This window comes from Corylus avellana, chromosome ca3 (genome assembly GCF_901000735.1).
Source record: "Corylus avellana chromosome ca3, CavTom2PMs-1.0".
NCBI classification, from domain to species: Eukaryota; Viridiplantae; Streptophyta; class Magnoliopsida; order Fagales; family Betulaceae; genus Corylus; species Corylus avellana.
The window spans coordinates 8,854,856-8,880,027 of record NC_081543.1 but is presented as its reverse complement, the minus strand read 5'-3'; the positions used below and the strand labels follow the sequence as shown (position 1 = coordinate 8,880,027).

Sequence of the window (25,172 nt, the reverse complement as noted above, 5' to 3'; positions counted from 1 at the left end):
ATTTTTTTATTTTTTAATTAATAGCAAAAGCAGAGGACTTTCACATGAATGCCAAAACAAATTAAACTCCGGAAACAAGTGAAAGCCATGAATATCCGAACGAGTTCAAATCCAGAAACAAGTGAAAAACCATGAATGTTTGCCTTCCAAGTTCCAAGTAGGGCAAGTATTGAGTAGAGTTAACAATATTTTACACGACCTACAAACTTGATATGAACTTAACGTAAAATTAACGAATTAGAATCAATTAAATGAGTTAAGTTAAACTTAACCTAGCTTTTTTGGATGGTTTAGCTTGGCTACCTCCAATCCGCTTACGAGGTTGGCCAATCAACTCTTAAGGTGAAGAGGTGGTTGGACTCAAACCAATTTTTTTTTTCTTTTCACATAAGAGGAGTAAAGAGATATGCTAGAATCTAATAAGAGAAATGCTTTGTTTTATTAAAAAGTCCATATTTAGACCATATAAATCCTACATGGCCCCATTTTAAATTTTTATTTTTTTAAAATCATTTGATTTTAAAAAAAAAAAAAAAAGACAGAGAAAGGGGTGGTTGGGGTGTGGCCAACCACCCCAGTTGAGCCTTGGGGTGGTTGAACCACCCCCAAGGGCCAGTTGGGGGTGGCTTCGACCACCCCCACCAGCACTGGGGTGGCTTCCTTGTACCCCAGAGGTGTTTGACCACCCCAAAGGGCCAAAAAAAAAAAAAATTATAGGTTTGGTGGGTTTGGCGCTTGCGGGTGGTCGATCCACCCCTAAGGATCATGGAGTGGCTTCGACCACCCCCACCGACCACTTGGGAGTGGTTGAAGCCACCCCCATGGTCCTTTGGGGGGTTGGTTCGACCCCCGAAGACCCATAAACCATTAATTTTTTTTTTGGTGGGACCCCAGCCTTTGGGGGGTGGCCCGATCCACCCCGAGGGCCGGGAGTATTCAACCACCCCTACGCCGTCGCTGGGGGGTGGCAATGCCAGTAGCCCCTGGGGTGGTTCAGGTCAAACCCACAAAACTCATAATTTTTTTTTTTTTTTCTTTTTGACCCTTGGGGCTTGGGGGGGTGGCCAAACCACCCCCAAGGCTCAACTGGGGTGGCCGGCCACCACCCCTTTTTATTTATTAATTTGTTATCATTTTAATTTTGATTTTAAAATTAAAAGATTTTAAACAATAAAAAATTAAAATGGTCATGCCACTTAGGATTAAAATAGCCAGAAGATTGACTTTTTAATGCAACCAAACATTTCTCATCTAAGAAAACCCTGAGGAATGCTACAATGCATTCTACCCACCATCTACTCACTAGCTCTTCACTTGCATTTTGATTTTTTTTTTTTTCAATTTAAAAAAAAAAAGAAAAAAGAAAAAAGAAAAAAGAAAAAAGAAAAGATGGTGGGGAGATGGTGGGTAGAATGCAAGAAAGCATTTTCCATAAAAACCCCCACATTTTGCCCATCAAAAGCCTAGGTGGCAAAGTGCCTTTTGCCATCAACTTGAGTCATGTGCCATTTTACATCAATTTGAGCCATGTGCACTTTGCCACTTAGGATTTTGATGGGCAAAATGTGGGGGTTTTATTAAATTCTAGCATTTCTAGGGAGAAAAAGAGGGGAGAAAAAATCGAACTACTGACTTCCGCTTTATAAGGTGTAGTTACCATTTGAAAACATTTTCAAGCCATTCATTACACATGAATGATTGACATTTTTATAAATTTTTGGCTAAGTGATCTCAATATATTATACAATTATATTACTATGTTGATGTGTGGCCAATCCACCCATCGATTAGCCCCTATTAAAAGAAAAGAAAAAATTAATAATAAATTGGCAGTGGGACGTTAGCTTAGTAAATAATAATATGATAGTAGTATGATATATAATTATTCTTTATCGATGCTTGTTAGTTCATTCTAGCCACAAGTTGAATGGACTCCATTATTCGGTGGATTTAGTTACTACTTAAACAAACACTCATTCTATCCCTAAGGTATCTAAAATTCATAAATAATACATATTTTGTTGAATAAAAAACTCTTCTAAAAATTTCTTAAATAATAAATAGATTACAAAAGATAATATAAAAAATTATTCAATTATTTCGAGACAAACAGAAAGGGGAAAGCACACATATTTTTTACTTTCTCAAACTATTCTCTCAAACTAACAATTATGTTAATGTCCCCAATAACAAAAACACCCTTCATAAAATTATTAAAAAACTACAAAATCTAAAAATATAAAAAAGTTAACAAAAAAGAAAAATAAAATGAAAAACCAAGAGGTTGTTTTTTAACCTTTTTTAACATATTTTTAAAAGTTTTCAGTATTTTATTCGAATTTGTAAGGATATTTTTATTTTATTGAAAATCTTTAATGATTATTTTTGTCTTTTTGTTGGCCTTGGGGGACATTGACACAATTGGTATTTTTGAGAGTATTGACAATTGGGTAGTAGTTTAAGGGGATGTGTATACTTCTCGGTATATGATATCATCATTTTAATATTTTTTATCCTCTTAAAGTTTGATGCAACTTTTAAAAGCACAATTGGATCAAAATCTAAGATCAATTCTAATTCAATGGTGATTTTAAAAGGTACTTCAACTTTGAAATGATTAAAAAAGAATAAAAATATTAAAAAAATAGCATTAATCATTAAAAAAAAAAGAAAAAAAAAAGGGTGAGACGAAATAAGTTTTAAAGAGATTGATACTTTGTGGAGTCTTTTAGTGAGCTCATAATATAGCATATAATGGTGAAAATGCATATACAGATGCAGTTATTAGCAATATCCGCATTTGCATACTGCGGTTATCACTTTTAGGTATCCGCATGTTGCAATTACTATTCGCATCTGCGCATTTATTGCGGTTATTATTCGCTATCTGCATATAAGATAATGAGCATTTGGGCCTTGGAGTTTTAATTTATGCTGCTAGTAAATACAAAAAGGCATTACTTATAGTTGAACATTATTATTCATATCACACTTGCTAATCATTTTGCCATTAAAGTACAAATCCGACATATATATATATATATATATATATATATATATATAGTATCCAAAATTCAAAACATAAATTAAGGGCTCGTTTAGTTCGTGAAATGCGTATTCCATTAGAAAATGGAATAGTTGTTATTGGGAATAGAGGAAAGTGGAATGAAATAGTCATTCTTTAGTTTGATAACAACACACATACTTTAACTTGAATTGAATCAAAATTACTAAAAACCCCATTTTTTTTTAACTCATATTAAAACAAACAACAAATAAATCGGTGGTGGCCGTGGCCACCCTTGAAACAAATATGGGGTGGCTAAGGGTGTCAGGGGTCCCCCGAGACGTCTGGGGGTGGTGCAGCCACCCCCAGCCTTTTTTGTGGGTGGCCAACCACCCATTGAGGTGGTGCGGGCACCCACTTTATTTATTTATTTTAAAGTACTTTTTTAAAAAATTTAAAATAAAATAAAATGGGTATTTATAGAAAATGTATTACATTTTTTGTTTTTTTTTTTGACATGTTCACACAAGGGAAGGGAGAAGGAGGATTCGAACTAGTAACCTCCGCTTCATGAGGCGTGGTCCACTATCGATTGAGCTACCCTTTGAGGATAAAATGTATTATATTTAGGAAATAAACATTCCTCTCATTTTTTAGAGGAATAACTATTCATTTGTGTAAGGGATTAGTCATTCCCATGTAAATAACTATTCCTATAAATAGACCCTTACCAAACAAAAGAATGCTTATTCCGTAGAAATAACTATTCTACTCCAAGAGTCTATTCTACAAACCAAACGGGACCTAAGTCTAAATGTATCACATTTATTTATTTTTTAAAGATAATCAACTCATTCTCATTAGATAAATATCAAGAAGATAGAGCATGATGTTCCATCAGAATACTTTCTTGAATACAATTAGGAGACTTATTAGTCCAAATCTGGTTTACCTCCGTCATTGTGGCTATTTTAGAAAGAGCATGTGCAGCTTGGTTCCCTTCCCTACGAACAAAAGACATCCGCCATTGACGAAAACCTTTGAGCTCATGTTTAATATCCTCCACCATTAATCCCTTCCTACTCCAATCGCTCTCCATTGAATTGACCCCCTCCACCACAACTTGTGAGTCACCTTCAAAGTGCACCGAATGGAAGCCCAACGTCTTACACAATTGGATGGCCATTAAAACCGCTCCAACTTTAGCTAGCATTGGATCAAGGTTACCCAATAGTGTTTTACATTGTGCCGCCATCACCATCCCCTTATCATCACGCACCAATGCCCCATATCCCAGCCATCCTTTAGCCTTTCCCACCGATGCGTCACAATTCACCTTCAACCACCCTGCCAGGGGAGCAATCCACCTATGTTTCCTCGGCTTGCGTAGTATTCTACCCCATCGCCAGAGTGAAGTCTTCAATGGCCTTATATACTGGGATGTAAAAAAGCACCCCCATGCACCACTTCATTACGCCTCAACCAGATTCTCCTAGCAATTCCTACAAACTGTATTATCTCCTCCATAGAACATTTTTCAAAAACAGCTTCAACAAGTTGTAGGAATTCCATCCCAAAGTAAGAACTATTTTGCAATTTCTTAGTGCTTGCACACCACACATCCCTAGCAGAAGGACACTGCCAGAGAATGTGATGAGCAATTTCATCATCCAGACCACAAATAGGACACAAGGGGTCTTCGATAATCTTCCGCCGGTACAAGTTCTTACGGGTGGGTAAACTTTTGCCAGAGAAAATTCTTCTCTACATTGGGAATTCTCAAACCCCACAGATGTTTCCATACTGTGCTTTTCCCCCTTTTAGAAGAACTCTCGGCTTCCCCTAATGCTTCCATCTCCCTTTGAATGTAGTAAGCACTCTTCACTTAGAAGAGTCCATTATTTGTTCCCCTCCAAATACACACATCATCCTGCGAAGAGACCCTAACCGGCATAGACAAAATGAGTTGAACATCCTCCTTGATAAATAAATTTTCCAGCAAGGGGGGCTTCCACCATTTTGTGTTGTCATCAATGAGCTCCTTCACAGTTGTGTTTGGGTCCAAAAGAATTGACCTCGATTGCACCATAAAGGTCGAGGGACGGGGCAGCCATTTATCCTTCCAAATTCTAACTTGCGACCCATTGCATGTAACACATTTATAAGTGGATGTTAATAGCAACGAATTTAAAGCACACAATGAATCCAAATTAACATCCCTATAAGTACAAATAGGGTTGTTAAGAGAGCAAGCCGCTCGCGAGCGAGCTTGGGCTCGGCTCGTGCTCGACTCGAATATTAAATGAAGCGTTTTGTGAACACGAATCCTAGCTCGAATATTAAATGAAGCTAGCTCGGCTCGACTCAGCTAACCTCGTATAAAGCTCGAATTGGTAGTTATTCACATAATTCTTCATATTAATATTAAAAATTGATGATTTTTCTTTTTCTTTTTTTCTAATAGCATCATTTTATTATAAAATTATGCATATCCTCTTTCTTCGAAACCAAGTGCCTTACTGTATTGAGTCCTATTGACTCGGGCTCTATACTCCGCCAAACAGACTAAGTAAATGCTCATATGCAAGCTAGCTTCTTGAGCTGTTTAAGAGTACTTGAAGTTTAAATTTACAATAAAAAATAAATTAATAAATTAAATATAAGAGCCAACTCATGAACTAGATCGGGTCGGCTTGACTTATTATGAGTTTGAGCTTGAGCTCGATTTTTTGGCTTCTCCTTAAGCTCGGCTCGAGCTCGAGTAAAATTTAAACAAGCCGAGCCTAAACAAGAGAAGCTAGCTTAAGCTCAGCTCGTTTACACCCCTAAGTACAAATCATGAATCAATTAATGTTAAATATAACGATAATTGTATTATAAGTAAAATATGACAAATAATAACTTTCATTAATAACGAACTTCTAAACAAGAGAAATATATGGTTCAACCCTTAAATTTGAAACTTATATATATATATATATATATTTTAAGTTGTGTGATGTCTTAACATACTATTAGGAGTGAAAATGTAAGCCAATAATAACCGTATGCATATGTGATCTACATATACACATGCGGTTATTATTGGCTTACATTTTCACTCCTAATAGTATGTTAAGACATCACACAACTTAAAAATTTAAGCTCATGAGTTTGAAGTTTGAACCAACAATACTATATTAATCATTTATACTTGTTGCATATCTATAACGTGGGACTTTATTCTTTTTTAGACTCACACGGAAGCAGGCCGACATACTTGTTCATATCAGTCCAAGGGGCTGAGATTTATGACATGCGGCATGGTTCTTGATCCAACGGACAGATTTGAACAGCACAACATGGTCCATATGGGTTGAAACGAAGTGGGACCCTAAACCGTCCGCACCGTCCCGTCAGGTGTCAAGGTCCATGCAGCATGGCCATTGGCTGTTGACAGCATGAACTTTTTCAAACTACCGACCACCGAAACCCACACAAAAAAAGACAACCATAGTCAATTTCTTATTACAGAAAAAATATTCCTTAATCCATAAATCATAAATGTAATGCTTCTCCTATAGAAATCAGTGCTTGCTTGCACCTGTCTTAGAAACCATCCCCCACTTTTCCTGGATTATGTTTTCTTTTCTTTATGTCCCTTGAATTAATCTTGTTTTCATTTTTCGAGCTTCGTGAATTCGGCCGGTTTGTCTTCAGTTCTTGTTGATTCTTTAATGAAATTCGACCTGAATTCATGGGAGTTCAAAGCACTAGATTTCCACGTCTGTTCGTGTAATCTCTTCTGTCTGGCGGTTTCCTTTTTATATATATATATATATATATATATATATATATATACTCCATAAGAAGTTTATTAGTTGAGAGTTTTTGAGGTGTCTTTCAAGGTTAGTAAAGCAAGCACCCTTCTCTACTGGACTTCTTTTTAGCTCTTTACAAGTGTTTGAAAGAAATTGTGAAAACCCATTTGATTAAATCTCAATTGGGTTTCATCTTTTTGAACTGATCCAACTGTTCTTCAATTTTAAGAATTGGGTGTGAGAAATATAGATATAATTCCTGTTTGTTTCCATTGTTCAGAAAGAAGATGGAAAGTGGTTTTCAGTTAGGCTGGAGGAGTAGCTTCTTGCATGGGCTAGAAAATGTAGAGGAAGATCGAGAGCTGAAAGTGGCGTCATCGTTGCCTGCAATCCCTCAACCACAAACACCACAGGAGCCTATAGAATACTTGTCCAGGTCATGGAGCCTTTCTGCTTCAGAAATTTCCAAGGCTCTAGCTGAAAAGCAGAAACATCTTTTCCTCGACAAGAATCCCAACACTTTTCCAGAATCAGCAGTTGATGTTCCAGAACTAGTAAGCTAACCCCCATAATTTTTTTTTTTTTTTTTTGATAACTGGGGGATCAAGGCTCCGCCTGATTAGGTCTTTGAGACACCGTGCAAAGCGCCCCTGCCACAATGGTTAAGTAAAGCTTGAACTTTCGCCTCAAAGAGGGCTTAATGCTTCGTGAGGCACCAACCCCATAAAATTTTAATTCCTTCTTCCTGGTTCTTAAATTCCCATGGCATTAGGGACGACATACTTAAATTCTGTTTGTTTCGGCGTAAAATATTGTTAGATTGTTTTGTTTTACTGCAGGCAGTGAAGGTAACAAACTCTGTGAATGGTCGGAGAACAGCGTCTTTTGGAAAATGGTTCCACCACAAAGAGTCAAGTCCTTGCACACTGAAGAAGAAAGACAGGGCACGTGTAGAAAATGCACATATGCATTCTGCTGTCTCAGTGGCTGGACTAGCATCAGCCTTGGCTGCCGTTGCTGCAGCAGAGAACTCCAGTGGCTCTGAAACAAAAATGAGCATGGCTCTGGCATCTGCTACACAACTCTTGGCATCACACTGCATTGAATTGGCTGAAATTGCTGGGGCTGATCATGATTCTGTGGCTTCTGTTGCCAGATCGGCGGTTGATATTCGAAGTCCGGGTGATCTAACGACTCTCATTGCTGCAGCTGCAACAGGTATATACTTTCTCTGTCTCTTTGCATCATGCAATAAAATGCTCTAATTTTTCAGAAAAAAAAAAAAAAAAAAAAAAAAAATTGGTCAGTTCCTAATTAATGATGTCAATATGTTAACAATATTTTTGGCTTATTGTTATTTTGTTCATTGATTAATTAGTTGATAGAACTTTTACTCTGCTAAATTAGCTTTGCGAGGAGAAGCAGTTTTTAAAGCAAGATTGCCAAAAGAAGCAAAGAAGAATGCATCTATAAGTCCCTGTGATAGAGGTATGACAGGATCAGGGAACAACTGGGCTGCTGCTTTCCGTAGTCAAATGGAGGAACAAAGTCCTCCTTTTGTTGGGGAATTATTGCAAGTTACACAAAAAGGTAATCTGCCGTAAAAAGTTCAACAAGCGATTATTATTATTATAAGACTAAAGTATATCGTTGAGTGATACTATAAATTATATTTTTATATCATAATTATAGTTGACGTGACATTCTTAACTAATCTTTAATTTTTTTTATTTAAAAAATGATTAATCCAAAAATTAGCTATGACTTGACGCCAGCAATATGAGATAGTTGTGGAATTAAAATTTAGTTTATAACATTACTCATCAGACTAAAAGTGTTGTATATTTCATAAAGCAAAATCCATGTTGAGTAATGCTATTATTTACTTTCATTTATCACACTTATTTTATACCGGTTAACGTGACGTGTTTTAAATAATCTTTTTTTTTTTTTTTTTTTGAAGTGTGACATGAAAAGTCTCTTAAAACATACTACGTCAATCGATATAAAAGAAGTGTGATAAACGGGTGTGAAAAAAGTAGCATCAATCACTCTTGTTGTTTTAATCTTTTTTTACATGATTGAGAGCCTGTATGAGTGCTAGAGTATCAGATATACAAGGGTATGCCCCTTTAGAAATTTAAGAAGCGACTGTTAAATCACTTGCTATTGGAATTCACAGGAGTTTTACAATGGAAGCATGTCTCTATCTACATCAACAAGAAATCACAGGTACATAAATTAACTCGTGAGGAAAATGAGGAAAGACTGTCTGATTGCAGAATTGCATTGTTTGCTCATGTCTCCTTATTTCTTTTTCATATGACTCCATTTTCAGGTCATAATTAAGCTCAAAAGAAAACACGTTGGAGGAGCCTTCTCCAAGAAGAATAAATGTAAGCATTTCATTTCAAATCTCTCACTCAGCACTGTTTTGTTGTATTCACCAGTTGCCTAATCTCTTCACAACATCAAATTGTCGAAATAAGATGCTCCATTTAATGGATGGATATAATTTAAAGTTGATGTATCTAACCATGTACACTGTTTCCTTAACACAAAATGAATACTATTCATTTCAAATGAAATGAAGAGAATCCTTGTCTATAGACTACCACTCTGTTATGAAGAAATTTCTGACAATAAATTTCTGTGACTTTGGTACTAGGTATTGTTTATGGAGTTTGTGATGAGAGTGCTGCATGGCCATACAGAAAAGAAAGGGAAATTTCAGAGGAGGCCTATTTCGGCCTCAAAACTGGACAAGGTCTTCTAGAGTTCAAGTGCAAGAACAAGATCCATAAGCAGAGATGGGTTGATGAAATTCATAATCTTCTAAGTCAAGTTAGCTGCATTGAAGAAACCGAACATTCTCTGGGATTCATAAGTATTAGTAAATAGTATATGCTCTGTTTTGTGTATATGTAGTGCAAGAGTAGGGCAGATAACTTCACCAATGGCACAATCCCATTTCATGTGAGAAGAAATTGTCGTTTCCTTGTACGCAGATATAAAGAACACATGCAACGTACTGGCCTTATGTCTGGTTCAGGACAATTATAAAGGTCAAAATTTACTTGAGAGTTTTTACTAATTCTTTCCACAATGGGGAAAAATGAACAAATATACTCTGGTGAAAAGCACAACATACCTTGAGAATTTACTTAAGAATTGGCCTCAAAAAATTTACTTCGAGTGTTTTTAATAATTTCTTTCAGCTACTTTGATTCTCTACAAAGATACTGTGCAGATTCTGACAATTCTTTCTGCAATGGGGAAAAATGAAAAGAAACAGATGATGCCTGAGTACTAAAGAATTATATACATCATTGATATACAGATGTATATATATATATATATAATTACTTATGGTGAAAAGAATGGATTCAGGAACTCATCAAAATAACAATCTTCCAAACATTTCTTCTCGTTTATGTTTGATTCAGAAATACAAGTTTGGAACCTTGCTTGATGAGTTTTTAATGCTTGTACATGTTATTAGATTCCTAAAAATGATTACAACATTTTGTGTAAAGATTTCGAATGAAGAACTGAATGTACATACAGTTCGCACCCCCTTTCAATGGCTTCATTCCCTTCTTTCCCTCAAAATACAACAGTCCTGCTTTGCTCATAAGGTAACACTCGCAGCTCACAGTATGACTTTATTGCCTTTGCAAGGCATTGTTTCTCAAGGTTCTCTGATTTCTGAACAAAACTCAGCAAGTTATCTCTGTGGGAAACTCTCTCAACCTGCAAAGTAAACATGGATGTATTTTGAGATGTTTATAATGGGACAGACCCATCATGTACAATTAATGAAAACTAATTGCCTACAATAGCAACTTTTGTGCTACGGATATAAACTACTTAAATTATCAATTAGCCAAAAAGTTTAAATTAATAAGATATGATGAATTTAATCATTTAATTAATATTCGAACATTCTCCCTCACGTATAAGTTCAAACTACTCCTCAACAATTGACGTTTAAGATATTTAACCGGAATCGGAGGTAAACACGTGGAGTCAGGATTCAAACTCAGGACTCAATCCTGATATCACTTTGTTAAGGAAATTGACACTTAAGAAGTCTTTTCTAGTGAGACCATAATAATTTTTTGATAAGTAGTGAGACCATAATATAACATACCTACACCACTCACATTAAAATCTTAAGCCTATGACTTTGGGCCTAATTACATTACATTGATCACTCATACTTGTGATGTCTTTCTAATATGGTACTTAAGCTTTATACACTCACACGTGTACTCAATAATCTTTGTTATGGAGATTGATAGGTGGCTTTCTAGTGAGACCATAATATAATATATTGGGACACTGCTCAACCCAAAAACGTAAGTTTATAAATTTTGGCCCAATAATGTTGTATTAATCACTCACATATGGCATCTTTATACATGCATGCATGTACTCAACAATCTTTTTCTCACATGAATCCATCACCACATCGCTACATTCTCTTTCAAACAGAAACTCGATCAATTTTATGAGTCATCTCTAAGATCACTTGTGGGGGCTCTATGTCATCCACTGTTATCCTAGCTCTAACTCTGAAAAGAACCCACCATCTATGCATGCACACCGTCCCCACTCTAACTACGAAAGGAACCACTATCATCCATCATACCAGTCGCCACAACTGGCTCTAACACCATGTTAAATTACTGATTGTCTGAAAAGCTTAAAATTGATAAGAAATGAAAATTTTAATCATTTAACTAATATTCTAATCAATGCAAGCATGAAGAATCTAAAAACAAAGTATAATAATGATCTGACATTTTTTTATGTATATAATAAAAATCAGAAGTTACATTGGCTTCTTCAAAGTCACCGTTTTATCTTGTTATCAATAAAAACAAATAGAGCAGAGTACAGACTAAGTACAAGATGGTCCTCCCCTTATAATTTAACACCCTAGAATTTTCTGGAAAAGAATGCATAAGAGATACAACTGTAACAACAAACCTCAAATTTACATCATTTTAGTCAAAAAGTTAGCTTTACATTCTGGCTAGGACAGGTGTTATCCCTAAAACATGCACAAACAAGTCTGGACTTACGTAGCATAAACTTTTAAGATTTTCAAAGCCTCAACAATGTGCAAAATTCGCTAGGTGTATCGGACAGCTAACTGCTTTCATGGTTTCACCCTCACTTAAGTGACTCCTCTCCCTAACCCTAAGTTCAGGGTGGTAAAAAGCTGAATGGGATGAGGTATGTCGTAAGACATGTTATGCAAAAGTTTTAACTAATAAATAATCACCTAGAGTAAATTGCCATTAATCATAGAATCACCATTAAAGCTTTAGAAGGCAGTCATAGGGTAATGGAAAAAAAAAAATTCAAAACAGCTGCAAAAGATTTTGTAGTCACCATCTGTTCAATAATAGGCCCTGCATCAAGTTCTTCAGTCACAAAGTGACTTGTTGCACCAATCAATTTCACACCTGCATCAAATGCCTGCCAACACAATCTAGCAAATTAAATACGATAGAGAGTTAGGAAGGAAGCATAGAAATGATTGGAAAGGTGACAGTATATATAACCTATGAAGAAGGCAGGATGACTGAACCTGTTTAGATGGGTTACCACCCTTGAATGATGGCAAAAGGCCATGGTGAATATTTATTATATCCTTTCCGTAGCTCTTTAAGAAGTTACCAGATAGTATCTGCAAAGATACTGATGCTGTAAATTTCAACAGTGGGCATTCAACAACATCTCTTTATGAGTTTCTTTTTATTTTTCCTTTTATTTTAATTAATAAAGAGAGAAACAATAAAAGCACACAGTAGAAGAGTATGATTGATCAAGTTTAGTGTCCACTGGCTTAGATACTGACAGGTGGACTGAAAAAAACCATGCTATCAGTAAATGAAAATTAAAATATCAAACATCATTTGACAAAAATTTTCCATTTTAATTATCAAAATAATACAGTAACGAAGAGAGTGAGAGCCTAAACCAGAAAATTTGATTTACCTGCATGTACCTAGCAAATACTAAAAAATCAGTATTCTGAACCAATTCCAAGATGTCCCCTTCTCTCTTGTTCTCTTTGGTTGTGGGTAGATAATGATAAGGAACACCATGCCTTTCAAGAAAACGAATCACATGGGTGTTTGAACCTCTATCATGATTACTGTTAAGTGAAAATGCATTTAGGACTATGAATCAACATTATCAAAATGAAAAGAAAAAAAAAAAAAACAATGAAAAGATGGCAGACCTGAAACTTCACCTTATTACACAAGTTATGTCTACTGGAAGTCTTCCATCCTGCGTTCCGTGTAACAAATCAACCAGGCAATGGTCCTGCAGCAAGATAGAGGCAGCTTAAATATGCATGATATTAATTCAAGTTACAATAAAAAATAAAAGGCTAACGATTTTGAAAAGAGTTTTTTGTGTTTTAATTCAAAAAAGTTTTTGACGCGATGGAAAGTTGAGAAGTGCTTTCAGTGGGGTCCACATTTGAAAACTATTGCCTCTAGGTCAGCAGAAGAAAATCGTTTGGTAAACTTAAATGTCTAGTGTTTTCAAAGAAACAAACACTAAACATGCTTATTTTGAGAAATCACGTGTTTATTTTTTTGGGTGTGAAGGCCGACTTCTTACTTTAAAAAATGGAAATCCATAAGGTTTAATCAAATCAGTCCCTAATGTTTAAAATTGATCAAATCACTCCTTAAGAATGCTCTGTTATCAAATCGCTCCTTCCATACATATGTTGTTAGGGTTCTTAATGGAACTTGTGACATGTGTAGGCACAAGAGAACGTTACACCAATAAAATAGCTCCACATGTACAGATTTGCCACTTTAGCTTGGCATATGGAAAAAAGGAAGGAAACAAAATAAAAAACCAAAAAACAAAAAAGAATGGAAGAGAGGTGGGTGGCCACACCAAGGAGGTGGTGTCCACCACCCCAGTTGGCGTGGTGGGAGGGTCCCTAACTGGTAGATGCAGTTTGACATAGTGAGAAGTAAAATCTGCACACGCTAGACTTCACAACTCTTCTATAAATCATAAAAAATTCTAAGAATTAGAAGGACTATGAGAAAAAAAAACTCTCTAAAAAAGTGTTTCTTACCAATAAAACTGAAGAATAAAATCAACTGCGGAGCCAAGCTGTCCTTATTGAACTTAAATAAAAGTTAGGGACGCAAACCTGAGAGCAAAATTACAAAACTAGTCTTTATTAAAATAATTGCGAACTTGCTCGAATGAGCATGAGTGTCAAGAGAAATTTCTATCTTGTGATTTGTTGTAATTGCACTTGAGCTAGAGTCAAGCAAATGTGAAGCAAAAATCAAACCGCAATCTCACTCAAGTGAGAGTGGAGAAGCAAGATTTCTACACCAGATTTTTGAATTATTCACGACCTATTTTGACCTAATAAGCATTGGAATTGGAAATTTTTAGTGAAATACAAAATTATAGTCCTTTGAATCAACTTTCTAACGCCACCAAATTTTGCCTTCATTAACCCTTGACTTCCATCACTTTTTCTTTTTTTGGTAATTATCCTTTCCTCTCATGAACTACCACTCGATGACCATATACCCCCATCAACTACCAACTTTACATTACGACTCCATCAAACTACTATTTCGTTACCAAAACTCCCATTCCGTCAATCAAGGTCGTTAAGTTGGACGGTCAACCCATCACTTGCTCGTCACATGCCTTAAATGCATATGCATTTTTTCGGGGGTAATTATCCTTTTCCCCCCATGAACTACCACTCGATTACCATATACCCCCCATCAACTACTAACTTTATGCGCACGTGATGGGTTAACCGTCCAACTTAACAACCTTGACTGACGGAAGGAGGGTTTTGGCAACAAAATGGTAGTTTGATAGGGTCGTAATGTAAAGTTGGTAGTTGATGGGGCTATATGGTCATTGAGTGGTAGTTCATGGGAGAAAAAGATAATTTTCCCTTTTTTTTTTTAGCTAGAATTAATTCCAAACTCCTTCATGAAGGCACGTGTCATCTGGTCTACATCACTGGCAAAGGCAACACAAGTAGGTTGCAGACCACATCCTCTACCACTATGAGTAGGATGTCGTCCGTAGATGCATGGCCGCCCCACCCATCAAAAGAGGAGGGGATAGGGTCACCCCTCCACCTACTTCGTCCATTGGTAGACGACATGAGTTGCATGCCACCAGTGGGCATGGGTAGGTGGAGCAACCCACCCACTGGCATAGGCAGTGTGGGTTACCAGCCCACCAACAGAGAATGGGTGGGGGTTGCCCCCGCCACCCCAGCTCCCCTCTACCCACTAGTGGAGGTTGTGGGTCATGACTTACACACACCCCCTTTGCCAATGGACGTGGGTGGGTCGGGCAACCCACACATAACCTATCTAGCGAAGAGGGCGTGGGTGGGTCCACCAACCTACTGGTAGAGGATGTGGGTCGCGACCATGTCCCCTTTGTCAATAGACATTGGTGAGTGGGGTAGGTCCCCATGCCCTCTGTGGGGTTGGTGAGAGGTCACCACTCACTTTTCTCCTCTCGTTCACCATGTATCAAGTTGAGAAGACAATTTTGTACAAGTGAAGCTATTTTATTAGGTTTGATGCAGGCTTATGTATACGTGCCACAATTTCTGTTAAAAATCCTAATGGTAGATATTCAGAGGGAGAATTTGATAACATAGCATACCTTAAGAAGTGATTTGATCAATTTTAAACCTTAGGGAGTGATTTGATAGAAGGTTAAACCTCAAGGACTTTTACAACACTTTTCTCCATATATATATTTTAAAAAAAAACAATACATAAGCATAGAGATGGTCATGGGCCACCCTCAGGGATGGAGAAAGGTGGCTATCTAGTTGAGGTGGCCATGTGGCCACGTCTTACTTGTTGGGGTGGGGTGGCCACACAACCACCCCTTATCCGATTGTGGTGTCCACATGGCCACTCCTATCTTGTTAGGGTGGTCATGTGGCCACCTTTGACCTATTGAGGTGGTCATGTAGGCACCACCTATTTGGTTGAGGAGGTCATGCAACCATCCTTATCCACCCCCTATTCGGCTAGGTGACCACGTCGCACCCCCTATCTGGTTCGGGTAGCCATGTGGCCACTTCTATCCACCCCATATTTGGTTGCACTACTTATCCGGCTGGCGTGGTTACACAACCATCCCTGTCCACCCCCAATTTGTTTAGGGTGCCGCACCGTACTCCCTATTCGGTTAGGGTAGCAATGCAACCATCTCTATCCACCCCTCTCCTCCGCTAGAGGTGGCCATCACAACCCCTCTTTTTATATTTTTTATTTGTTTTGTAAATACAGTTAGCCTCCACACTTGAAAAATAAAACACGTGTTTTCTTAAAATATTCTTAAAGAAGTTGAGTGAAGTTTTCTAAACAATGAGTTTTTTTTTTTTTTTTTGAAAAGTGTTTCATTTGGTATCAATTTTCTGAAAAGTATGATTTTGTGTTTGAAAGGAGAAAAGTGACCTCGAACTTGTTAGCAAACATGACCAACATATACCTGCTTTGAAGTAAGGACAGCAATCTTATATTTGGAGTCTTTATTTGGCACCCGAACAACAGATCTCGTAGCATTGAATATTTTTGACAGCTTAATGAAGTCTTCATCCATTTGCTCCCGTGGCCATTTAACAGGATCAAAAATAAACTCACTGCCATGTTCCACACATATTTAGTAACAGGGTCAAACATAAACCCACTGTCATGCCGGACAAATTATTCAGCTCTAACCATGTATCCATAAACATTAAACTTAGTAGCCAAACAACATTCAATTATAGACAAACCACTACTTGTGCGATCCATCCAACTATCACCCTTTTGCCACTTTACCAATGCAATAAAACCAATGTTTCAGCAGCCAAATTGAAGCAATCCAGATGTTTACCCACAAGAATCAAAAAGTAATTTCTCTTCTTGCAAGCACATATACACCATTCAAAAGTGTCTCCCATAACGAATCGAGTCCCTTACCCTCTTGCAACTTCTAGACTTATGTTTGGAACCAAAAAAAAAGACCCAAATGACGAATCTAAACACACTAAGTCTACTCTTTGCTGTCACATTTGTTAACAACATTCATTTGTAACCAATACTAAATAAAACATAAACATAAAAGACAGCATTCCACTCAATAAAAATCCAAACCAAATTTAACTAGCATACAGGAAAATCAACTAAATGGTAACTTTCTCTAGCACAATGATCAAACAGAACAGAAAGAATTACCTTCTAGAATAGAACACGTGCTTGTTTTCGGGTACGAAAACATCGGCGCCAAGTATGTTTCCCCCCTTACTAGCTATACATTCCGACAGCTTTGCAACAATCCCAACCGCATCCTACATTACATAGCAATTCAATATCCCATCTCAGAAGCCCAAAACTCAACCAAACGTAAGATCCTATACACGAAATCACTGGTCTCATTCATCCCCCGTTTGGTTGCCATGAAAACAAATGAGAAAGGTTGGCAGTTGTGAAATTTAAGATTTTATTATTATGTTTTAAAATTTCTTGTTATTTCTCAGAAATCAAAGGGAAAAAAAATGAGATGAATGGAGGAGAGGGTGTAAGAGAGGACTTACAGGGCACTGGAAGACGTGGATTCCGTGGGTGAGAGCGGCAGAGGTTGAGGAATCCGGGGGATCTCCCGGGATTCTGAAGGATTTGAAGGGCCTGCTTGCAAATCCAATAACTTGAGGAAGGCTCGCTGAAACTCTTCGCATCAGAGTCATTCCTTCTCTCCCCCCCTGCTGCAACGTTTAGCACCCACCCACTTCCCAAATGGCCTCATCACCTCACAATTTGAAGCTGGCGTTGTACCCTATACGATGTCGTTCCTGTTTGGTGGACGTTAATACGGCCTGGTCCTGGCTTTTAAAAACGTTTTTGTGCCGTATCTTTTTTATATGCGAGTTAAAAGAAACGTATACGCCATACAAATTCCTGGTGTATAGAATATACGCCAAGTGTCAAAAATTTCCCGGCAAAAAAAATATACGCCAGAAAATTTTTGAAAAAATTAAAACCCCACCTCCTATATCCAGTGGCGGATACAAAGGGGGTGGACAGGGTTTTCTCCTCCTTCTCGCGCCCCTACTCTTTTTCTTTTATTCTTCCTAATACGAATTCTTAGATCCGCCATTGCCTATACCCTTCACTTTCTTGAGTTCTAGCAAGCTTCCATAGTTATAAGCTTCACAATACCTTAACCAAAAATGGATGTAGGGCTCTAGAGTTATCTTCCCAAGCCATCTGGAAAACCAAAGACAAAAGTATCACATATATTACATTACATTAGGAAACATAAAAAATAGACTTTTTTTTCCCCAGCATATAGTACATTATATTACACTAGGAAACATAAAATAAGAAAACGTAAATAATAATATAAGATGTCTTTCTACTGTTTTAGACATCAAAATTAACCCTTGCAATTTTCTGGGTTAACTGTTTTTTTCTTGTTCATGAATGAAGTGGCTGGTTGAATTCTTGTTTCTCATGATGATTCGTTTCCCATTTCTAAGGATTTACGTCAACACTTTGCTGTGCATTTCATGATCTTGTTTTTCAGAGTTTCAATCGAGTGAAATTGAATCTTGTAAATTGAAAGATCTTATATTTTTGTTGCTTGTTAATTGGTAGCTTTTCCCGTGCCGGTTGTTGATGTATCATAAAATTTTGGAGCTTCAAATCTAGTGATTGCTGTTGGAAGAAATTATGCTATAGGCAAAGAGTAAATGGAAAGATTTTGCAGGAGACTTACACAGGACAACCTCATATAATACTTTTAGAAAACTGCATGCATGAGGAGAATTCACAAATAAAGTATTTTTTGTTAACTTGTCAGTGCTGATCTCAAGTTTTTGTAAAAGATGGTCTAAGAAAGAGAATTCAGTGTAGTGCTACTCTAATTGCTACTAACAATTCTCTTAAGCACTTTGTACACGCAAAGGAAAAAAAATTGTTAAAGTATTGATTAAATTATTAAATTCAAAAGATAGGTAGAGATTTAACATGGTATCGATGTTCTTATCGACCCTCCATAGTTGAGCTCACACGTAAAAAATAATATTAAAGTATTGATTAAATTATTAAATTTACTTATTCCTATGAGCTTAATTGTAATACATATTAAAGCTAATAAATGCTTCTTGACTTGAATCTTTTTAAATATTCAGCCAAAAATTTTATAAAAATATATATATATATATATATATATTGAAAAGCTTTGACCGAAATGCTTTGTGATTCTGCAAAGAAAGTATCCATGCAATATTAAATGGAATGTCAAGCTTCAATCTGACAAATATATTGACAACTCCAAGGTTACAACCACTTTTAGACCTGTACTGTTAGATTTAAATGGAACACTATCAAGCTGATTTGGCATGACTTAAATTGAATGTTAAGCTTTAATTCCTTTTTTTTTTTTTTCTTTTCTTTTTACTTTTCCATGAATATTGAATATGATAACCCTATATTCATATACATTTGAAATTTTTGTATATTCATCATTTTTAAAAAAAAAAAAAATTCTTGAAGCATGTTTAATCATATATGTTCTTGCTATGATGTGGCTGGGAATGTGCTATTCATGGCCTTGGTCGGTTTTCAATTTCATCTTATTCTAGTAATTATATATTGCTAGTTAGAGTTTCACTTTTCACTTGCTGCAGTACTCTTTGGTGCTTATACGCTTTTATGCTTTTAATACATTATTGATACTAACAATATTAGAGATGCATTATGCTTCAACTGGGCTCAGAGAGGACCATTCAAATGATGATAGAGGACATGGCTTTTTTGGCTTTTTTGATCATATTGTCTTTTATGTTTTTTTGTATGATGTTTATGATGATGTAAGGACATTAGTTCTCATGATTCTCATTTAGTTATAAGCTAATGAATATTGTTTATTAGTGATTATATTAACAAGTTTTTAAAATACTGATCATACTTTCGGTATAATGAATTTTTTTAAATAGTAAACACAATTTCCTAGCATTAGAATTACACAGGAAATAACAAGCTTTATCAAACTTCCTAGTGTGTCAGGTATTTCGGCAGAAGCTTCACGTTAGGAATTAAACGTCAAGAAAGTTTTCTTGGCGTTTAATTCCTGAAAGGGACCAATTTTTTTGTAGTGACACTACACTCTCTTTCGTCCAACTTAATTGATGTGGCAGTGTCCATTAATCTTTAGGTTAGTCATTTAAAAAAAAAAAAAAATGAATGATTGATTGACACTATTACATTAGTCAAATAGAATGAAAGTGAGATGAGAATCTAGTATGTAGGGTAGTATTATTTAAACAAAAACTACAAAGATTGGTTGGTATTGTCACGTTAGCTTTATATGATAGTTGTTGGATAAAAATGTGACTTCTAACATGAGTAATATTACATACTACACTCACATCTCATTCTCATTTTATTGGGCTGATGTAATTATGCCCACTAGGTACTAGCCCTTTGATTTTATTTAATTTTTAATTAAGATTGATTCTGGGGCAGATGGCCACCAATATGATAGAGATGTGGTATGTAGTTACTCTTAAAAAAAATAATAAAAAAAAAAAAATCAAAAAGTTGATTGATATTGCCACATCAGTTTTGTGGAATGTTTATGGCATAAAAATATAATTTCTAACATTATTATATTATTTAGTGACTATTATACGATTGTCACAGTAAAATCAACATTTTAAAAAACAAAAACAAAAAACAAAAAACCAAAGAAGGGCAATCACTCAAGAAATGATCTAACAGTTTCAATGGGTAGCTCAATCAGCTAGAGACCACGCCTCATGAAGTGGAAGTCACTAGTTCGAATCCCTCCTCTTGTGTGGGCATGTCAAAAAAAAGAAATGATCCAGCAAGTTCAAAGTCCGGTGCGAGCCCAAATTTAGGTTCGTTAAGTTGTGATTTAGCCCAGCACGGAATGGGCTGGGCACGAGGCCCACTCTGGACGTACTCTTTAGTCCCATTGATTTTCAAATAGCGATGACTGCCACGTTTGCAACGTGGCGAAACAAGGGTGTTGAAGAAAGCTCACTGGACGAATCTCACAGGAGAGAGCACCCAGATCGCTCCGGTGGGAAGTGCCTTTCGTCCCTCTCCGTCAGAACAAACTCAGACACATCGAAACGTTTTGTTTAAGCTGCACAATCCAAACATGCCTGTAAGTCTCCCTCTCTCTCTCTCTCTCTCTCTCTCTCTCTCAGATCTCGTACAGAGAATATTGGGAAGGTATTCAGTGAAAGTCATATTTGGGTGATGATGGTGTGTGGGTGCAGTTCAAGGGGTTGATAGAGGTGGAACCACCGAGCCCGCTGAGATACATAATAGGAGCGGCGATCATGATGATCGGAGTCGTATTGCCCGTCGGATACATGATGTTTCGGAACAAGCGTGTTCCCACCTCTTCCTCTTACTCCAAACAGACGTAGGTGTGCCTTTTACAATTTATTTATTTGTTTCTTTTCCATCACGGTTATTCATATTAGTAGAATTGTACGATTTTCTCAGAGCATATATCAATTGGATCTAGAATTGTTTGAAAATTCATAGATTCGAATTTGTACCGAACTGGGAGCAGGTTGAAAAAGAAAAAAGATTTGAATTTTGAAAAAAAAAAAAAAATAATCCCACTTGACTGTGTCTAATGCAAATCTTAAGGTTAGATCAGGTAGTTTTTTCATATACGGGGCCATTTTATGTAAATTTCTTAGCTCCTTTTGCTTTCTAAAGAAATCACATCTAGGGTTAGTAAGTTTATTTGAATTGAACTGAATTTTTTTTCTACCAAATTGGAATAAAGTAATTGAGTTTTTTTGTTTATTGCTATTTCCAGGAACAAAGTTTTGATATAGAGAGACTGAGAATTGAGAGCTTTGGATTCGATTTGTGGATTGTTATGCATGAAGAAGATGAGAGAAAAATACGAATTAACAGATCTTCCAAGTACACATGTAAATTAATTGAAATTCCAATTATGTTATGAATAATTCTATTTAGTAGACTTGTATACGATTGCTATACAACTGGAATGTCGCGGTAGTAAAAATCAGCACTTGTTTTTTTTTTTTAATTGATCAAAGAATTAATTTTTACTGCCACGTCATCACAGTTGTATAACAGTCATATAACAGTTTACTAATAGCATTACTCTTATGTTATATGGATTATTTGGGAGTCTGACGTCTTATCTTCCAAATGGCATGTGTGCATTACAATTCAATTTTCCTCATTGGATCACATCTTGGAAATCTTTTGATGTTTATTTTGTACTTGTGTTTACTTGGGTAGATTTGGTTCATCTTTATGTCTTGGCATTTTGAGTGACAATTATACTGCCTTGTCGATTAGGCCATTTCCATAATGATTTCTTTTAGAAGTAGTTATCATACTCACTTGACTACGTTTATCACCAGTAGTGCTCATTCTTTTTTTTATCCATGAAGTGGCGTTTTGAGGTGTATTTGATTTCTGTTTTGGCATTACACCAGGGAGTTAAATTACCATCGGGGAATTATCATTAGGAACATTGTCAAAGGAACTTTAAAGGGCTTTGTCAGTTGATCTTATTGTGTTTGTCTGGTATTTTTTTTGTAAGATATGCTGATAAAGGTTCATGATGGTTCTTTACTGCATGATATCATACACATTTAGAAGAGCTGCCACTTGAATTAGAAGTTCTTTTGCGAGACACACATATGTAGAGGCACAGTGACGACAATGACTTTATTTGAAAGGTTTAGGTATCTATGTGTGGCAGATTTGATGCAGCACGCAATGCATAGTCAACAAAATCTAGGACTAGTGTGATTGGTGCAGGGTCTGTTTATTTCTACTTGAAGTAGGCATCTAATGAGTGCTCTTTAACTCAGTTCTAGACCTCATGGCACAACTTGCCATTGTGCTGATATGGATGTAGTGCCAAATCTGTTACCAGATTTTGCAGAAGTCAGCACTAGAGTCAGAGATGAGGGAGACCTGGAATTTAGTTAGGTGGAGAGGGGTTGGGTGAGTCCGAGGTATACTTGAAAAAGGAGTAGAGGATTTGGGTTAGGATTAGTAAGAAACGTAGTTAATTACCCTTAAATTCCAAGTGCACACACCTGAAAAATGGGGTAATCTCACCTCAGAGCAAAACTTTCAGAACTAGAAATTCTAAATTAAACATTCAATTTCTTCAGCTTTTACTATAGTCCTAGATAGGTACTATTATGGTTCTGCAGGATGTTGGAATTACAGTGAAGCTTAGTTAAGGCTGTTTTATAGGTTGAATGTTGCATAAATACTAGGACGTAGCGTTTCCTGTGTATTCAGATTGCGCCTTTTGCTTTTAATGATATTTTGATTACTTATCAAAAATAAATACAAGGAGGTGGCATAGTGTTCAATCTTAGAAAAGTTAAAGATGGAAAGAGAGAATAGTAAGAAACCTAGCCAATCACCCTTAAATTCCAAGAACCCACACCTAAAGAGTGGGGTAATCTCACACTCAAGAGTAAACATCCAAGAACCCACACCTAAAGAGTGGGGTAATCTCACACTCAAGAGTAAACATTCAATTTCTTTAGCTTTTTACTATAGCCCTAGAGAGGTTACTGTTATGGTTCTGCAGGAATGTCAACTAAAATTCTTTTGTTGGAGTATACTTGTCAAAGTCAAATTGGCATCTGTTAACTTGACCAGAAATTAGATGAAGGGTCATGAGGTTATTGATGAATCACTGATGAACTTCCAGTTTCTACTATAGCATCATCTCTTCCTTTGTACAAATAATTACTGATTCCAGATGCTCTTTGCTGTGATAGTAAAGAACCAGAGGTGGTACTTTGTGAATCAATTTGCTGCAGTGGCAGAGGCGGAGATGCTGTTGGAAAACATTTCACATGCAAAACCAGAATTAAGTTAACACTTCTTGATGATGTGAGGTTAACATAGACGGACCTAGGAATGCATCTACCAGGGAAACCACTGCATCTACCATCTTATGATTTTATAAAATCATGCATTTTGTCTAATAAATTGTAATGGCCCAGACGAGACGAAGGCAACAATGAACATGATTATCCTCAAGGCACAACTACTATACCTCACAATTATGGGTGAAAAGGTAGTTACGATTAACGATTATTGGTTAAAACCGCTAATCGTAATCGCCTAGGCGATCAATCAGTGGTTAATCGCTAACCACTTTTTTTTTTTTTTTTTTAATAAAAAATAAAATAAAACGATGCCGTTTCTAATATCTTATTACATACGACATCGTTTCTAAATTTTTATACAATTTTTCTTTATATATTTAAACACAAAAACGACTTTGTTGTGTGTGTTTCTTTATATATTTAAACACAAAAACAACTTTTTTTAAAAAATAATAATAATAAAAATAAAATAAAATGATGCTGTTTCTAATATCTTATTACATACGACATTGTTTCTAAATTTTTATACAATTTTTCTTGTGTGTGTGTGTGAACCACTTTTTTTTTTTTTTTAAATAAAATAAATAAAAATAAAACGATGCCGTTTCTAATATCCTATTACATACGACATCGTTTCTAGATTTTTATACAATTTTTCTTTATATATACGACTTTGTTGTGATTGTGCTAACCAAAATCACTTATTTATTTTTTTAAAAAAAAATAATAAATAAATAAAACAATGCCGTTTCTAATATCTTATTACATACGACATTGTTTCTAGATTTTTATACAATTTTTCTTTATATATTTAAACACAAAAACGACTTTGTTGTGTGTGTGTGTTTCTTTCTAATCGCCTTCAAATGCGGTTAGCGGGCAATGTGTGTGGTTAGCGGTTTTTTCTAACCGCATTCAAATGCTAGTGGGCGGTTAACAGTTAATAACCACCTGTTATTTCAACCCTACGCACGATAATTAATTGCAGCAAGAAACATGCTATAAATTATATCTTTTCCTTCTATCATGTGAAACCGCAAATTCATCTACTTATAAAATAACCAGAGCACTAGAAACAACATAGCTTCATTAACGTGACATAATTACTTTATTGTTCATATCCACGTCTTATACAACTATATAATAACAAAAGGATGCACATACCTGATAAGTGCTAAAATATTTATATTTTCAGCCCTTAACTTGCATGTTTTAATCCTTTGGTTTTGGTTAATTAGGACATTTTACTGCCTTTTTGTATTTTCTTTGTTTTATAGGCTTTTGGAAGAAAAGCAAGCATTTCTGGAAAAATTCCAAGCTTAAAGGGGCAAATTGGGAAGACCTAGAGGATATGGTTAAGCTTAACCAATCATGG

The 25,172-nt window shown here is 36.0% G+C and overlaps 3 protein-coding genes across 7 annotated transcripts; 1 reads left to right on the top strand and 2 right to left on the bottom strand.

The window, feature by feature from the left end:
* Positions 1-3,878: 3,878 nt before the first annotated feature.
* LOC132174037 (uncharacterized) lies at positions 3,879-5,121 on the bottom strand. Its single transcript, XM_059585751.1, has 3 exons — positions 5,083-5,121; positions 4,518-4,771; positions 3,879-4,401 (listed from the first exon to the last, which is right to left on the bottom strand). The coding sequence occupies exons 1-3, from the start codon at positions 5,119-5,121 to the stop codon at positions 3,879-3,881; spliced, it is 816 nt and encodes a 271-aa protein (XP_059441734.1).
* Positions 5,122-6,564: 1,443 nt separating this feature from the next.
* Positions 6,565-9,714, top strand: LOC132175152 (VAN3-binding protein). Of its 2 annotated transcripts, XM_059586995.1 has the most exons (7): positions 6,565-6,894; positions 7,088-7,361; positions 7,647-8,025; positions 8,215-8,397; positions 8,990-9,039; positions 9,146-9,203; positions 9,476-9,714. In XM_059586995.1, exons 2-7 carry the CDS (start codon positions 7,095-7,097, stop codon positions 9,706-9,708), a joined length of 1,170 nt encoding a protein of 389 aa, XP_059442978.1. In that variant the 5' UTR covers positions 6,565-6,894; positions 7,088-7,094; the 3' UTR covers positions 9,709-9,714. The 2 variants fall into 2 exon arrangements, with proteins under 2 accessions (XP_059442978.1, XP_059442979.1); XM_059586996.1 differs by lacking the exon at positions 6,565-6,894 and having other exon boundaries at positions 6,956-7,361.
* Positions 9,668-17,682, bottom strand: LOC132175153 (formyltetrahydrofolate deformylase 1, mitochondrial-like). Of its 4 annotated transcripts, XR_009439392.1 has the most exons (10): positions 17,444-17,680; positions 17,085-17,197; positions 16,357-16,507; positions 13,079-13,152; positions 12,820-12,979; positions 12,410-12,508; positions 12,211-12,297; positions 10,373-10,560; positions 9,959-10,073; positions 9,668-9,850 (listed from the first exon to the last, which is right to left on the bottom strand). XR_009439392.1 is itself a non-coding variant. In XM_059586998.1 (9 exons), exons 1-8 carry the CDS (start codon positions 17,591-17,593, stop codon positions 10,414-10,416), a joined length of 981 nt encoding a protein of 326 aa, XP_059442981.1. In that variant the 5' UTR covers positions 17,594-17,680; the 3' UTR covers positions 9,668-10,073; positions 10,373-10,413. The 4 variants fall into 4 exon arrangements, 2 of the variants coding, with proteins under 2 accessions (XP_059442981.1, XP_059442980.1); XM_059586998.1 differs by having other exon boundaries at positions 9,668-10,073; XM_059586997.1 differs by lacking the exons at positions 9,668-9,850; positions 9,959-10,073 and having other exon boundaries at positions 10,207-10,560.
* Between the last annotated feature and the right edge of the window lie 7,490 nt (positions 17,683-25,172).

What these genes read in the sequence shown, in the direction of transcription:
- LOC132174037 (XM_059585751.1), bottom strand. Translation starts at nt 5,121, where the DNA reads ATGGCTGCCCCGTCCCTCGACCTTTATGGTGCAATCGAG. An exon ending in ACCTTTATGGTGCAATCGAG is followed by an intron (nt 4,772 to 5,082) that starts GTCAATTCTTTT and finishes TTCCCAATGTAG; the next exon opens with AGAAGAATTTTCTCTGGCAA. An exon ending in TCTATGGAGGAGATAATACA is followed by an intron (nt 4,402 to 4,517) that starts GTTTGTAGGAAT and finishes GCGATGGGGTAG; the next exon opens with AATACTACGCAAGCCGAGGA.
- LOC132175152 (XM_059586995.1), top strand. Translation starts at nt 7,095, where the DNA reads ATGGAAAGTGGTTTTCAGTTAGGCTGGAGGAGTAGCTTCTTGCATGGG. An exon ending in CATTGCTGCAGCTGCAACAG is followed by an intron (nt 8,026 to 8,214) that starts GTATATACTTTC and finishes CTGCTAAATTAG; the next exon opens with CTTTGCGAGGAGAAGCAGTT. An exon ending in ATTGCAAGTTACACAAAAAG is followed by an intron (nt 8,398 to 8,989) that starts GTAATCTGCCGT and finishes TGGAATTCACAG; the next exon opens with GAGTTTTACAATGGAAGCAT.
- LOC132175153 (XM_059586998.1), bottom strand. Translation starts at nt 17,593, where the DNA reads ATGACTCTGATGCGAAGAGTTTCAGCGAGCCTTCCTCAAGTTATTGGA. An exon ending in CTGTCCTTACTTCAAAGCAG is followed by an intron (nt 13,153 to 16,356) that starts GTATATGTTGGT and finishes ATCTTGCTGCAG; the next exon opens with GACCATTGCCTGGTTGATTT. An exon ending in GGCCTATTATTGAACAGATG is followed by an intron (nt 10,561 to 12,210) that starts GTGACTACAAAA and finishes TTTACTTTGCAG; the next exon opens with GTTGAGAGAGTTTCCCACAG.